At 34.0% G+C, this 15119-nt stretch overlaps 2 protein-coding genes and 2 long non-coding RNA genes across 4 annotated transcripts in view; 3 read left to right on the top strand and 1 right to left on the bottom strand.

Annotated features, from left to right (window-relative positions):
• Positions 1-342: 342 nt before the first annotated feature.
• On the top strand, positions 343-1699 carry LOC124897624. The gene is made up of 2 exons (XR_007054392.1): positions 343-403; positions 1274-1699. It is a non-coding gene; the product is annotated as an uncharacterized LOC124897624 (long non-coding RNA).
• A 2351-nt stretch (positions 1700-4050) lies between these two features.
• On the top strand, positions 4051-5552 carry LOC124897623. The gene is made up of 2 exons (XR_007054391.1): positions 4051-4132; positions 5235-5552. It is a non-coding gene; the product is annotated as an uncharacterized LOC124897623 (long non-coding RNA).
• Positions 5553-7663: 2111 nt separating this feature from the next.
• On the top strand, positions 7664-12404 carry LOC107868334 (clathrin light chain 1). The gene is made up of 3 exons (XM_016715002.2): positions 7664-8154; positions 11444-11597; positions 11691-12404. Exons 1-3 carry the CDS (start codon positions 7883-7885, stop codon positions 12111-12113), a joined length of 849 nt encoding a protein of 282 aa, XP_016570488.1. The 5' UTR covers positions 7664-7882; the 3' UTR covers positions 12114-12404.
• Positions 12405-13029: 625 nt separating this feature from the next.
• LOC107868335 (putative serine/threonine-protein kinase) overlaps positions 13030-15119 on the bottom strand; it is a gene marked incomplete in the record, with an annotated part of 9468 nt that continues 7378 nt past the window's right edge. The window contains 2 exon segments of the mRNA XM_047410647.1: positions 13030-13342; positions 13566-13877. Of these exon segments, the coding sequence (XP_047266603.1) occupies positions 13340-13342; positions 13566-13877 (315 nt within the window).

Below are 15119 nucleotides of genomic sequence, written 5' to 3'. Positions count from 1 at the left end.
AGGAATATGTTAGTTGCAATTATTTGTATATATATATTTTTTTGTTAAAGAGAAATGCTAAAAAAAGTTTAGGAATATGTTAGTTGCAATTATTTGTATATATATTTTTTTTGTTAAAGAGAAATGCTTTAAAAAAAATATAGGAAAATATTTTCTGCGAAAAATATCATTTTATTCTACAGAACAACACACATATATGCATTATAATTTGTTTTTGAGAATTTTACTAAATGGAACATTACTTAAGACTTTTTGTATCATCATTTAATAATTATACTTAATTAAGCAAAATATGTTGTTCTTATATATTATACTAGTGAAGATGAATAAGTTAAACATATTAATTATATTATGGCTCCAAATATGATGATTTCTCTTCTCCTTTTGTTGGTTTTCTCAAGTGGTTGTTCTCTTTTCCTCTATTTAAATAAATCCATCTATTTTTTATTAAAAAATAAAATATTTTTATTTTGCATTTGGTATTTGTTTTGAGATCCGAATATTTGAATTTATGGGTTTAGAGATAAAGCACTTTCTAAAATGGCGATTTTATTTTATTTGCAAAAATCAAATTTGATACCACTCATTAAAAATGGATGAGTACTTATTAGAGTTGAAGTCAAAAATTTTAATTTATGTGTTTGTAATTTTTATTTGGTTCTGAATAAATTAGTTATATGTATATATTGATACAAGTTTTATTTCTTCTTAAATATAAAATTAAGTCAAAATTATTGAGTTTAGATGAATTTACACTTATAATATCAGTTGTGCATCTTATAATTATCATTACACTATTTTTTAATTCTTTTTCTTTCTTTTTTTTTGTGAAAAAATAGTTTTATTTATGCAACCAACATAATTTTATGGGTTTCCTCTCCTTTTTCATCTTTCCCATTCTTCTATTTTTCAAAAATTATTATTATTATTATTATTATTATTATTATTATTATTAGGCATTTAAAATTTACTGATTTAATTAATCTGAATTTACGTCAGCCTTTATATTAGTGTATTTGGATAAAATTCACAAATGATCACTCTTCCATCTCTATAATAGAAAAATAGTCAATGTCATGCAGTTGAAATTTCAGGATATTGTCATGAAGTTTCAAATGTATAATTTCAAACGTTCGGCAACAATTATTATTCAATTATAAAATTAATGCTCTATTACTTCAATTTTTTTTTTTATTACTGATGAAATGATCTTATCCATTCTGTCATAGCTCGATTCGTGTTGATTTTATTTTTTTGTGTTTTTTTGCTATAGGTGTTGTGGAACCAAGGAATGTTGCGTTTGTGCATTGCAACAATGACAATGATTGTGATTTTATTTGTAGAAATGATTTTAATAAGTTTGAACCATTTTGCCACAAACACCTATGTGTTTGTGACAAACGTCGTTTCTGCACAAAAGATCTTTATTGTCGTCTAACCTTTCCCTGTTATGATAAAGATTCTGAATGTATTGCTTACACATGTCAATGCCCTCTCAACCCGCCGATGAATGCATAATCAATATATATATTGTGTATATTTCGATCATACTGATAAATAAAGTTGGTCGAATTATACGTATTGTTAAGTACTATTTTGAAAAGAATCAAGTGACTTGTGACCTACAAATTAATAATATAAATGTAAGTTTGTCATAAGATATACTTTTTATTTTAATTTATTATGTGTTTACTAGTGATCATCTAAGATTTTACTGTGGTTATAATGATTTCGAATGTATTAATTATGCCTGTCATTGCCCCCTTGACCCCCAGTGAATACATGATTAATATATATGTTATATGTTGTGTATATTTTGATCATACTGATAAATAAAGTTGGTCGAACTGTACGTGTTGTTAAGTACTATCTTGAAAAGAATCAAGTTGTGACTTGTGACCTACAAATTAAAAATATATATGTAAGTTTTTTATAAAATATATTTTATGTTTCAATCTATGTGTTTTACTTGTGATCATTTAAGATTTTACTATGGTGATAATGATTCTAAATGGGTCAATTATACCTGTCATTGCCCCCATCGAACCCCCAGTGAATACATAATCCATATATATATATGTATATTTCGATTATATAACTGTTCGTATTGTTAAGTACTATTTCAGAAAGAATCAAGTTGTGACTACTGACCTACAAATTAAGAATATATATATGTAAGTTTTTTTATAAGATATACTTTTTTTTTTCAATCTATGTGTTTTACTTGTGATCATCTAAGATTTTACTGTGGTGATAACGATTCTGAACGTATTAATTACACCTCCCATTGTTCCATCGACCCTCCAGTGAATACATAATCAATATATATATATATATATATATATATATATAATTGTACGTATTGTTAAATACTATCTTAAAAAGGATCAAGTTGTGATAGCTGACCTACAAATTAAGAATATGTATATATGTGTGTGTGTAAGTTTTCTTTGTAAGATATACTTTTTTTTTTCAATGTATGTGTTTTACTTGTGATCATCTAAGATTTTCAATATATTATTGTCCCGTCGACCCTCCGGTTAATACATAATCTATATATATGTTGTGTACATTTCGATCATATTGATAAATAAATTTGATCGAGTTACACGTCTTGTTAAGTACTATCTTGAAAAGAATCAAGTTGTGACTTGTGTTTAGATATAAAGTAGTTATAAAATATACTTTCCATTTCAATTTATGTATTTTACTTGTGATCATCTAAGATTTTACCGTGGTGACACTGATTCCGAATGTATTGATTGCACCTGTCATTGTCCCCGCAATCCCCTGATGAATACATAACCAATATATATGTTGTGTATATTTTGATCATATTGATAAATAAATCTGGTCGAACCAAGTTGCATTGGGACTTGTAACCGAAAAATTAACAGTATAGATTTAAGGTTGATACAAGATATACTTTCTATCTCAATTTATGTGTTTCACTTTCACTTTTTAGCAGATATTTGGCTACAAGAATCTATATATCTGCAACAAACGATTTTTTGCAACAAAAAATTTACATCGTATGAGATTTTACTTTGGTAATAATGTCCCTGAATGAATTAATTACATATGTCAATGTCGACCCCCCGGGTGAATACATAATCAATATATATGTTGTGTGTGTATTTCAATCATACTGGTAAATAAATTTGATCAAATGAAATGTATTGTCACGTATTATTTTGAAACGAAACAAGTTGTTACTTGTGACCTACAAATTAAGAATATATTTACATAAGGTTCATATAACATATACTTTCTGTTTCTGTTTCAATTTATATATTTTCTGTTGTTTCTGTTTCAATTTATGTGTATTCAAACCTTTTTTCTCTATAATAAATCCTAGCTGTAAACTAAAAAAATTAAAAACATAACCTATAATTTTGAATTATAGAAAAACATTTTTCTTTATACAAAACACACCCTTAATTATTTAAAAATTTACTCTAAGATATATTTAAATTGACTTGAGTTTTTGGATTATTTTTCATAATGCTTAATTAAAAATGGTGCAAAGCCAGTCCCATAAAATGCTATACACAAATTTCTAACAGACTAATTTTAGTAATATCTAATTAGTATAATCCCAACTATAGAAAGTAAATTTAAGATAAGATATATATAGTTTATGCATTTAATTCTTTAGAATTTATTTTATGAAATGTTTAATTAACTTGACTTTTTAAACTATCATTTACTTTCACCGTCTTAATTTATGTTGCATTAGTATTAAGAAAAATTGAAACGTATAATCTAAAACAAACCATATAAATTTCATTTGTAAGAATCATCTTATTATAATTTATGAATAAAATCATAATAATTTTTTTTTATCGTTGGATGAACTGTTGAGAGTTTTGAAAAATATTCTTTGCGAAAAATTTCAATTTTCGTTTTGTAACAAACAGACTCATGCATTTTGTTCTTTAGAGTTTACTTTACGGAATGTTTAACTTAACTTTTTTGGATTATCATTTATTAATTATTTTTTAATCAAACACTATATTATATATTTATATATGTTGCTCTATGTATAATATTTATTATTAAATTATTAGCAACCAACACAATATGGCTCCAAAGATGATGGTTCCTCTTCTCCTTTTGTTGGTTTTTGCAAGTTGTTATTCTCTCTCTCTAAATATTTATTTATAGATTAAGATATTATTTAATCTTATGTCTTCAATGTAATTTTCTTGTTAAAAATTATAGTCCACGAGTATTGTGATGGGATGAATAAAAGTTTTTTTTTTATTTTCGTTAGAGTTTCGGGTTCACACGAGAAAATCTTGATAGGGAGGCGCTTGATCATCCTTTAATGGACATTATCCGAAGCAAAATTTAAGAGGAAGTGCTCTCTATCAGAACTTTTTTCCTTCTTCATGATTTCAAACCCGACATCTCTAATTAAGAGTGAAAGATCTTGTTCACGTCACTACAATCTCTGCTGATCTTATCGTCTATTCAGTATGGAGAAAAATATTTTTAAAAAAATTTTCACGCTCAATGATCAAAATTTTTGAAAAATATTTTTTTCTAAGAAAATAATTTCCTTAGGAAAATGACTTCCTTAATATATGGAAAACAAATTCCACAAACGATATTCCACATTAATTGATTAAGTCTTACCTACACGGAGGCAGATGCAGTTTTAGAATTTAAGTTTTATGGATTCAGTATTTAATATTTTTAACATCGAACTCATTATATTTTTAAAGTTACGGTTTCATATCTACTATTATTGCAGCATTTGTGAACTTTTGCGTATAAATTTATGTTTTATACCGACACTAATGGGTTCAGATGAACTCAGTATCAATATACTATGTACATCCCTTCTTTGTATTTAATAAATATTGCATGACCGAATAATTCAAGGAAGGGCAGACTGCGGGGAGGATCCTTTTAAGTAGATGACTCGTTGGGGGCGGAGCGGGAGTTCTTTGGGAAAAAGAACTTGAATAAATTTGTTTTTTTCGAAAGAGTCGTCATTTTCTATCAGGAATGCTATGTCATTTTCAATCTCGACGTATTTTGGATGCTTGAAGGTATCCCGATCCGCCTCTATCCTCGCACTCCAACATACCTCGCAACCTCCATCCATACCCTCGTAGCCTCCCGGCCACTCTCACCTTTCATAATATTTGTCTAGATTATAAATAAATTCTTTTAACATATAATAATATTTTTTACTTACGTACCGAACATGTAATATTTTGCAGGTATATTAATACATGAAGTGGAACCAAGGAATGTAGTGTATGTGCATTGTGGCAATAACAATGATTGTGACTTTATGTGTAAAGATCCAAATTATAAGTTTGAACCTCTTTGCTATAAACGTTTTTGTGTTTGTGACAAACGTTTATTCTGCAAAAATACATTTACTTGTAAATTTCAAGGAATTACATGTAATGATCCTAGTAAAACTCCCAAATGTATTCATTACACTTGTCAATGTCCTGCCCCTTGGTGAAAAAAATAAATAAACATATTGTGACCCTCAATAATTCACAAAATATATACATAATATAATATAAGATGTGTTTTTTGTTCCAATTTATACCTTTAAATAACTCTTTAAATTTTTGAAAGTCTCAATTCCTGTCTATCCAAAGTAGAGAGTTCGATTTCAAATCCAACAATTTATTGACCTACATACGAATCTGTTACTACGAAACTCAACTCTTCTCCGCGACTCTTTCAGTTGTTGAATGCGCAAAACAACTTATTCCCCTTTACGACGACTCAGTGACCTTTGACACGCTACACCTGATTGTACGTATTCATTACACTTGTCAATGCCCTACCCCTTGGTGAAAAAATAAATAAACATATTGTAAACTTCAATAATTCACAAAATATATACGTAATATAATATATGTTTTTTGGTTCAATTTATACGTTTAAATAACTCTTTAAACTATTGAAAGTCTCAATTCCTATTCGCTCAAGGTAGAGAGTTCGATTTCAAATTCAACAATTTATTGACTTACGAATCTGTTATTACGCAACTCAACTCTTCTCCGAGACTCTTTCAGTTGTTGAATGCGCAAAACCTATTCCCTTTTACGACGAGTCGGTGACCTTTGACACGTTTACACCTGGTTGCACGTAATCATGACTTATGACTTTAGCTTTTCACTTGTGCAATTGGACTGACTAGTGACAACGAAGCAAACGAGGCTTAGGACGGGATGGACGGTTATAGCATATCGTAGATCGGACTCTCTTTTTCCATACTCCAAGATATCAGCTGCTATGCTAGCTCAAAAAGGATTGAAAGAACTTACGTTAGGTTTTTTCAATATCGAAATGAAATGTATAAGATGACAAGATCTGAAGAGTATTTTGGTAAAGATTATGTCTTCTTAGGACTATTCTAGTTGTACAATACTGTAATTTCGATGGTAATATTTCAGTGTTGATTTCTCAAATAGTTACTAAGCTAGTTGTTATCGTCTCTAAAAGTCACTTTCTTTGCTGAGGACTACTCTATGTTAGGGTAGTAATTGGGTTCAAGTTTAACTGTTAGATTAGAGAGAACGATTAGGGTGGATTCTCGAATTGTTTGCGTTATTTTCTTCACTTGATTGATCATCGAGTTATCGTATTGTGGAGACAATTTAGTTTCTCACGCATTTAATTGATTTCTCTTTCTCTTTTAGTTTAGTTGTTGTTCAATTGAGTCTTTCTTTCTTCACTTCTCATCTCTTATTTCTTAACTATTCTTTAATTTTATTGTTTAATTCCGCATTTTCGATATCGATTTTAGTTATCCAATTAGGATCGATATTACTTTGAGAGTCTTGTGTGTTAAGAAGGTGTCTCTCAAGATTAAAAGTTAGTTCTGCAGAGTAGCAATTGAACCGGCTATGTTGTATGGAACGAAGTATTGGTCAATTAAGAACTCTCACATTCAAAAGTTAAAGGTGTCGGAGATGAGAATGCTGAGATGGATGTGTGGATTTACTAGGAGGGATAGAGTTAAAAATGAGATTACTCGAGAGAAAGTAAGAGTGATTTCGGTGGAAGATAATTTGTGAAAAGTGAGATTAAGATGGTCCAGACATGTGAAGAGGAGGTGCATAGATGCCCTAGTACGGAGGTGTGAGAGGCTGGCTTATACGGATGTTTTTAGACGAGATAGAGGTAGCCAAAATTTTGGAGGGAAGTGATTAGGCATGACACGTAGCACATACAACTTACAGAGAACATGACCCTTGACAAGAAGGTGAAGATGACGTGAATCAAGGTAGAGGATTAGCGGGTAGGAGTGCGTTATTAACTAGTAAGGAGGTCGTGCTTTGTTTGTAGATGTACATGTAGTCATAGTGTTATGCATGTGTCTTTGCAGTTTCGTGTTCGTGGTATTTTAGTCGAGCAGATAGTTCATACTGTTACTTCGTGGGCGTCTTATTTCTTTTATTATCCCATGGTGTATTATCCCATTTTACTGTTTGTTTTACGTTTTTCTGTTTGTTCTACTGATATTTATCCTGAGTCGAGGTGTATCAAAAACATCTCTACTTCATCCGACGTAGTGATATGGACTTCATATACTTTGCCCTTCTCGAGGAATACACCGGATATGTTGTTATTATATACTCCCTCCATCCCAATTTATGTAACATACTTTTTTTTCGTCCATTTTCAAAAAAAAAATCATATTTTTTTATTTGATAACTATTTAATAACATCATCTTTATTTTATTCTTACTGTGTCCCAAAAAAAAATAATTTAAAAATAATAAAACGTGACGGAGCGAATATAATATGGAAATATTCATTTCCTTGACTCAAAGTCCAAAATCCAAAATATATATATAAACAGAGATCCAAAATCCAAATAAACTAACACAGAAAAAAAATGGCTTCGTTCGAGTCGTTCAGCATGGACGGCGATAACTATACGGCGGCAGCTCCTCCGTTCGACGACGGCTTCGCCGGCTACTCCGCCGCTGATACGCCGCCATATGAAACAGTCAACAGTAGCAGCTCCGATCCGTACGGGTTCGGGTCGGATTCGTACCCGAATCAATCAACTCAAGATTCTGAAGGAATTTTTGGCTCCGATGAACCGGTGCTGCCTCCTCCTAGTGAAATGAGAGAGGAAGGTTTTGCTCTACGCGAATGGAGAAGGTTAGGTTTTGCTTTGAATTTTGGCTATTAGTGCAATACAGTGCTATTTGATTAGCTTTTGCTTTGAAATTTGACTTGAATTTTGGCTATTAGTGCAATAAAGAACTATTTGATTAACAATTAGCTATAAATCTCAATAAAATTGGTGGCATAAAGCAAGGAAGATCATTGACCAAGAACTTGATATCCAACTAGGTAGAGTCAAATTGCTAATCAAGGGTGAATCAATAAGATCGGTGGCTTAACAAGATTGATGTCCTAAAGCATTTATGCAACTAGATAGAGTCAAATTGCTAATAAGGGGTGGCTCATTAAGATCGGTGGCTTAAAACATTTGATATCCAGCTAGATAGACTTAAATTGCTAATCAAGGGTGAATTAATAAGATCGGTGGCTTAAAATACTTGATACACAATTCGCTAGAGTCAAATCGTTAATTAGGGTTGGCTTAGTAAGATTTATGGCGTAAAGCACTTGATATACAACTATATAGAGTCAAATCGCTAATCAAGGGGTGGCTCAATAAGATTGGTGGCTTAAAGCACTTGATATCCAGCTAGATAGAGTCAAATCGTTAATCAGCGGTGGCTTAATAAGATCAGTGAGCTAAAGCGCTTAATATCCGAGTAGCTAGAGTCAACTGTATGAATAGCTAATTAGAGTGGCTCAATAAGATCGGTGACCTAAATTTTTTGATATCCAACTAGCAAGAGTGAAACTGTATGAATTGCTGATCGGATATGGCTCAGTAAGATCTATGATCTAAAGCACTTGATATCCAACTAGCTAGGGTCAAATCGCTAATCAAGGGTGGCTTAATAAGATCAGTGGTCTAAAACATTTGATATCGAACTAGCAAGAGCCAAACTGTATGAAGTGCTAATTAGGGTGACTCAATAAATAAACTCAGTGGCTTAAAGCACTTGATATACAACTACCTTACGTCAAACCACCAATCAGGGTGGCTCAATAAGATTGGTGACCTAAAGCACTTGATGTCCAACTAGCTAGAGTCAAAGTGTCAAACTGTATAAATTAGCTAATCAAGATGGCTCAAATTTGAAATTTTGCTTATTACTATAACTACTTCCTGATCCCCAACTAGCTAGAGCAAGTGAAGTTGACAATCGCTGAACCAAAGGCTAAATATATTGCACTTCTCTTGCTAGTGTTTGTTTGGGGGGGGGGGGGGGGGGGGGGTGGGGGGGGGGGGGGGGGGTTCGAGGGAAGGGAATTTTGGGTAGGAGTTGATTTTTGCCTACACTAGAGAAAGTGAAGTTGACAATCACTGGAACAAAGGCTAATTTCCATTGTACTACTTCTCTTGCTTAATCATTGGTTTTTTTTTTTTTGGGGGGGGGGGGGGGATTTTTGGGTGGAAGTTGAACTTTGCCTACTCTAGAGCAGATGAAGTTAGCAACCACTGCACCAAATGCCAAATTCATTTGGACTTCTCTTGCTAGTTATTGTTTGCTGTAGAATCAGCTTGTTGTTTTGAGTTTTCTTCCTGTCATAGAAGATACAGTTACTGTTGCTTTCAGAGCAAAATAGTGTTACTTTGAGCAGATCTGTTTATGGTATTGTTCTGAAGTTCTTAAAGCTGTAAATGTCCTTTGTGATCTAAACCCTTTCTTTAGCTAGGGAAATGGCGGTTATACATCAGTTCAGCTATAAAACATTTTTAAAGGTGGTCCAAGTTCTGCTCTTCCTAACTTGTAGTCTGATTTGGAGCTCTGTTTGTCGTATATTGTTTTCCTAGGCACCAACTTCTCCCCGATCTCCTGAGCTTTGGCCTCAGTCAGACCTCCCCATCTAATCCTTGACTGGTCATATGCAACCCTCTTTTCTTCCTCTTATATCTAAACACTAAAAACGATACTTCCTGAACTTGTTTAAATCTGATTACAAAGGTTTTCCAACTTGTAATAAATATATCAATAACACTCATTTGATATACTTGATATAAAGGAGCTAGGGGAGGTATAACAAATGAAACATCTGATCTTGTTCTTTGGTTTTACACTATAGATGGACCATGAGTTAGCTTGTTTGAGATTGCTGAGGTAAGGTATCTTCGGTTTCTGTTGGGGGTTGTGGGAGGTGGGTGGGAGGAGCAATAATTACTAGGACTTAATAAATCATAGTTATTGCTCGTAATTGATATCAATGAAAATCCATCACCGTCACACTGAGAACTGTAAGGCTACTGGGACCATGATCATTATTCTTTTGACAAGTACCGTAATTGTTTGTGTAGTTTACTCTTAGTAATTGATCATATTTGGAAATAGAAAATTATTACCTGACGAAGATTACATCATCGAAAAGCTGTGCAAATTTCATAAGCAAAAGGTTATAATTTTAGGAATTGTAAAACTCAGTCAATCACTGAGTGCATATTAATCATATGGGCAAGCATCTTGGTCGTCTTTGACTATGTGTCCATCTAACTAGTGAACTAGAGGAGCACAAATAAAAAACGCTGTTGTTTGAAAGTTGGTTGGGCTTGAAACTAAATGATGATTATCAGCATTTTAGAAATAGAATCAATATAATGGAAGATTAGTTTAAAGGTACTAAATTGGACAGTTTGATTTTTCAATCCATTGTGAAATGTTTATAATATTGCTGTCAAAGAATGAAGATTTGACTCTCGAGAAGAATACGTTTGTAGTATATGGTTTCTTTTGTGTTATTCTTCCCCTTTCCACAAATATCTAAAACTTCAGATATTTGTTGAAGTCCCTAGGTGCACATGATTTTCTTTTATGCTTTCATTTGCTGGATAGCTTTCTTGTATTGGAGTCTACTCATTGCCAATTATATAGGATAATTAGAAGCACGGGAAAAACAGAAACAGTTGACAGTCTAGGTAATTCCATTTCGGTAAAGCGGAAAAACAAGTCCTTAATGTTGGATCTTGTACATATGATACAATGTCAAGTTAGAGGCATGTGGAGTGTGGACTTACGTAGGATTATATCATCGATGTTCTGGTTGCTGCTAGCTGACTGTTTCAGCAGATTATTCATCATGGGAGTAATCGTTTATGCCAAATCCTCTTCTCTTCTTGATCTTTTAGAATTATTTTAAAGGGGAAAAAAGCGAGAGGTAGAGGTGGAGAAGAGTGTGGTCGATTTGACAAGTTTTAGAGGCTTTCCTATTGAGATCAGTTTTTGGTTTTCCTAGTCGGATAACAGTTAATCTTTTGCCGTGAAAACAGAAATGGTACTCTGAATACTATTTTTCTTATTAGATTCGTTACAGTTTGTGTTTTGGTTGGATGCAGGCAAAACACCCTCCGTCTTGAGGAGAATGAGAAGAGGGAAAAAGAAATTAGAAACCAAATTATTGAGGAAGGTGAAGAGCATAAGAAAGCATTCTATGAGAAAAAAAAGCTCAATATTGAGACCAATAAGACTAACAACCGCGACAAAGAGAACGTGAGTTTTTTTCAGGCGTAACGTCAGTCAGTGTCAGTCTATTTATTCTTCTTACGTTCCGTTATCTTTCCTTTTTTTCGTTCTTTGAAACAGCTGTACTTGATTAATCAAGAAAAGTTCCACAAAGAAGCTGACAAACAGTACTGGAAATCCATAGCGGAGCTTATCCCTAATGAGGTTCCGAATATTGAAAAGAAAGGACGGAAGAAGGATCAAGACAAGAAGCCTGCCGTGACTGTCATTCAAGGGCCCAAACCTGGAAAACCCACTGATCTTTCACGGATGCGTCACATCTTAGTGAAGCTTAAGCACAACCCACCACCTCATATGCTAGCACCGCCACCACCTGTACCTGCCAAGGACGACAAAGCTGGGAAGGACGGAAAAGAGAACACCAAAGATGCAGCAGCAGCTGAGGGAACTGCACCCGCTACCAGAGACGTACCTGCTAGTGTGTCCAGTGTAAGTGTTACTCAGACATCAGAAGAACCTGCTGTTGTATCTTTATTCTCTTGACGGATGCGAAAACAACCATTTTGAGCACTCGATATTCTGTGCCTTCATCACATTCCATTGGTTCGAGGCGAATGCAGCCACGTTGTGCTATTCTAAACATCAAGATCTTTTAATTTGTAATTGAAATCGAGACGATTTTCATGTTCATAGAAAGTTTCTCTTTTTTTTTTTTTTCTCCTCTTTAATGTTGATCTTTAACTTGCATTATCTGTATCTTTGTGGTTGACCTCTAGAGGCTCCATTTTGTATCATTTTATGTCATGATTTATATGCTATGGGAGTTGTGTTTCAGAGGCTCTCTAAAATTACTCCTTTTGTTCCAAGTTCTTTGACAATCATTTTAATTTTTCGTCCATTCCGGAAGGGGAGCTTTGGAATAACCGTAAAGTTGCTGCCAAGTAGGTGACAGATTCAAGTTGTGGAAACAGCTTTTTGCAGTACAAAAGGTTAAGTCTCTATACAATAGATCTTTTTGGTTAGGTCCTTTTTCGTTAGGTCCTTTCTCGGACTCCTTGCATAACGTGAGTTTTAGTGCACGGAATTGTTCTTTTCTCCGTCTCAAAATGATCTGACATGTATTTAGTACTTCACTTTTTCAAGGAACGATAGCTTTATTTCAAAAATCTACCTTCATATTTGTCATTTCATTCTTAATTAGAAGCTTTAGCCACACTAATAAAAGAGTAGATCGAAAGTCGAGACTTGTAAAACTTGGAAGTTTTCGTCACGAGTGAGGTCAAAAGTTAAGACCATTCACTTCTAAGATCATTCTTGTAAGTCACTCGTTGCGAGCATGCAACCCTTGCTACATTGAGACGCAGGACCCCATACGAGAAATACATCAAAAAAAAAAAAAGTAAAATAACAACATACTCGATCTAATTCCACAAGTGGAGGCTGAGAAGCGTATAGAGCGTACATAAACTTTACCCCTACCTTGAGAGGTAAAGAGGTGGTTTCCGATAGACCATCAGCAAAGATTATACAATTTGACTTGTCTGCTCATTCTATGCATACAAAAAACTATTAGATTCATGAAAACACAACCTCACAAACCCAAATAATTAGAAAATAAAAAAATATATATACAGTATAATTTCTCAGAAATAATTTCTTTTATTGATAATAAAGAATTCCCTATGGCTTCTGGCTTCTGTTCCAACTCTAGTTGGTGCACACAGTCGACAAGCGCGCGCTTAATCCACATATCACGTGTTGCATCCTTATCACTGAACCAAAGCCCCGTGGGTAATAATAATAATAATAATATAGTAACAATTTCTTCCTAAATATATGTCATGTCATTCACCAATGTTGCTCAGACTCGTCAAAAATGTCAATGGGTGCGTGTCGGATTCACCCAAATTAGTGTATTTTTGAAGAATCCGACACGGAGTCCGAGCAACTTAGCCATTCACAAATGATATAGTTGAATGATTATCTAGGAGTCACCTGAGTGATAGAGAGGGGTACAGAACTCATTTGATGACTTATGCTGCTTTCTGATGACTTCAGTTTAAACTGTGTGCTACTTGAACCGCCCGAATCTTGAAAAAATCCCGGTGGTGTGAGTTCTTTTTCGTTTAGCTTGATGTTTTTCGCGAGCATGTCAAGAACCTGGCTCATCATCGGTCTTCGATTTGCATTTTCTTGTGTGCAAAAGAGAGCTACCTTAATGTACTTGAGGACTTCTTTTTCTGGAAAATCGCCTAGTTCTTGATCGACTAACTCCAAGAGCTTTCCTTCTTCGTAGAGCTGCCATGCCTGATACAGTAAATTGTAATTCGATTTGTCATTACAAGAATATCGGATGCTGCATTTTCAAAAACATCGGAAACAAGGTATGTTGTTACTGTTGTAGATATCATAAGTTTGCGAGAAGACAAAAAGGACAAGGAATAGACAGTATTTGCTATAACGTTGAAAACCTGAAAACTAGCAAAACATCAACATGTCTGTGTTTTCTCACATTTCTTGGTGTTTCTTACTCATTGTCTATTTGAACGACAGGTAAATGATTGTCGAGACAACTATATGGCTGCCTCCTGGGTAACGGCCTTTACAATAATCCTATTATGATGTGAGCGGTTCAAACAGTTATATTATAGCAGAATAAGGCAATCAAAGGGAGCCTTGGAATCACGGGTTCAAGCCGCTGGCAGAAATGCAAGGTAAGACTGCGTACAATACACCAGGGGCGGGAGCCACCTTTCATCTAGGGGGCCCCTTCGACAGAAAATTATATTATTATTACATGATTAAAAATAATTTTTATGTATATATAATATATGTTGACCCCCTCTTCGGCTAGTTCGTATGTTTACTTTTGAAACCCCTCAATGAAAATCCTGGCTCCGCCACTGCAATACACCCTTGTGGTGTGGCCCTTTCCCAAACCCTACGCATAGCGGAAGCTTTAGTGCACCGGGTTTCCCTTTTTTAAGGAAATCAAAGGGAGACATCTCCAAGCAAACAGGTAGAAATTCATACAAGAAAAAATTAACTTCAGAAACGCCTCTCTATAGCCCTCCTTAACGACACATTCACCCGCTCCCCCCACCCCCCCACCCCCTCTCCCCAAACAAAATTCCAAGAATGAATGAAAGACCAAATTTCTGAACAATCACATGAAGCTACAAACACCTATTTGTTACAACTTGGACAATTGGCTTTAGATCCTCTGTCCCGGAATAACATGCATCCTTGATAGTCGGCAAGTAGCAACATTTACCAATGAATACCTTGTCGGATCAGCTCAACTTTGTAATAGCATTTTCTGTTTGCACTCTCGTTCCTTTTTACCCAAATTGGTGAAACAGATTCAAATTGTCTTGTTCGTGTTTTTTACTCCATTCTGAATCTAAATCATGAAGGGCAGCCTTGGAGTAACTGGTAAAGTTGCTGCCATGTGACGAGGAGGCCACGGGTTCAAGCCTTGGAAACAGCCTCTGGCAGAAATGCAAGGTAAGGCTGCGTACGATACACCCTTGTGGTGGGGCCCTTCCC

This window comes from Capsicum annuum, chromosome 4, assembly GCF_002878395.1.
Source record: "Capsicum annuum cultivar UCD-10X-F1 chromosome 4, UCD10Xv1.1, whole genome shotgun sequence".
In the NCBI taxonomy this organism is placed as follows: Eukaryota; Viridiplantae; Streptophyta; class Magnoliopsida; order Solanales; family Solanaceae; genus Capsicum; species Capsicum annuum.
The sequence above is the reverse complement of the archived record's forward strand: the minus strand, read 5'-3'. Positions and strand labels throughout refer to the sequence as shown.

Bases quoted from the DNA above. Each gene is read 5' to 3' on its own strand.
- LOC107868334 (XM_016715002.2), top strand. From the start codon at position 7,883: ATGGCTTCGTTCGAGTCGTTCAGCATGGACGGCGATAACTATACGGCG. The intron at 8,155-11,443 runs GTTAGGTTTTGC...GGTTGGATGCAG, and splicing joins GCTCTACGCGAATGGAGAAG to GCAAAACACCCTCCGTCTTG. The intron at 11,598-11,690 runs GTGAGTTTTTTT...TCTTTGAAACAG, and splicing joins ACAACCGCGACAAAGAGAAC to CTGTACTTGATTAATCAAGA.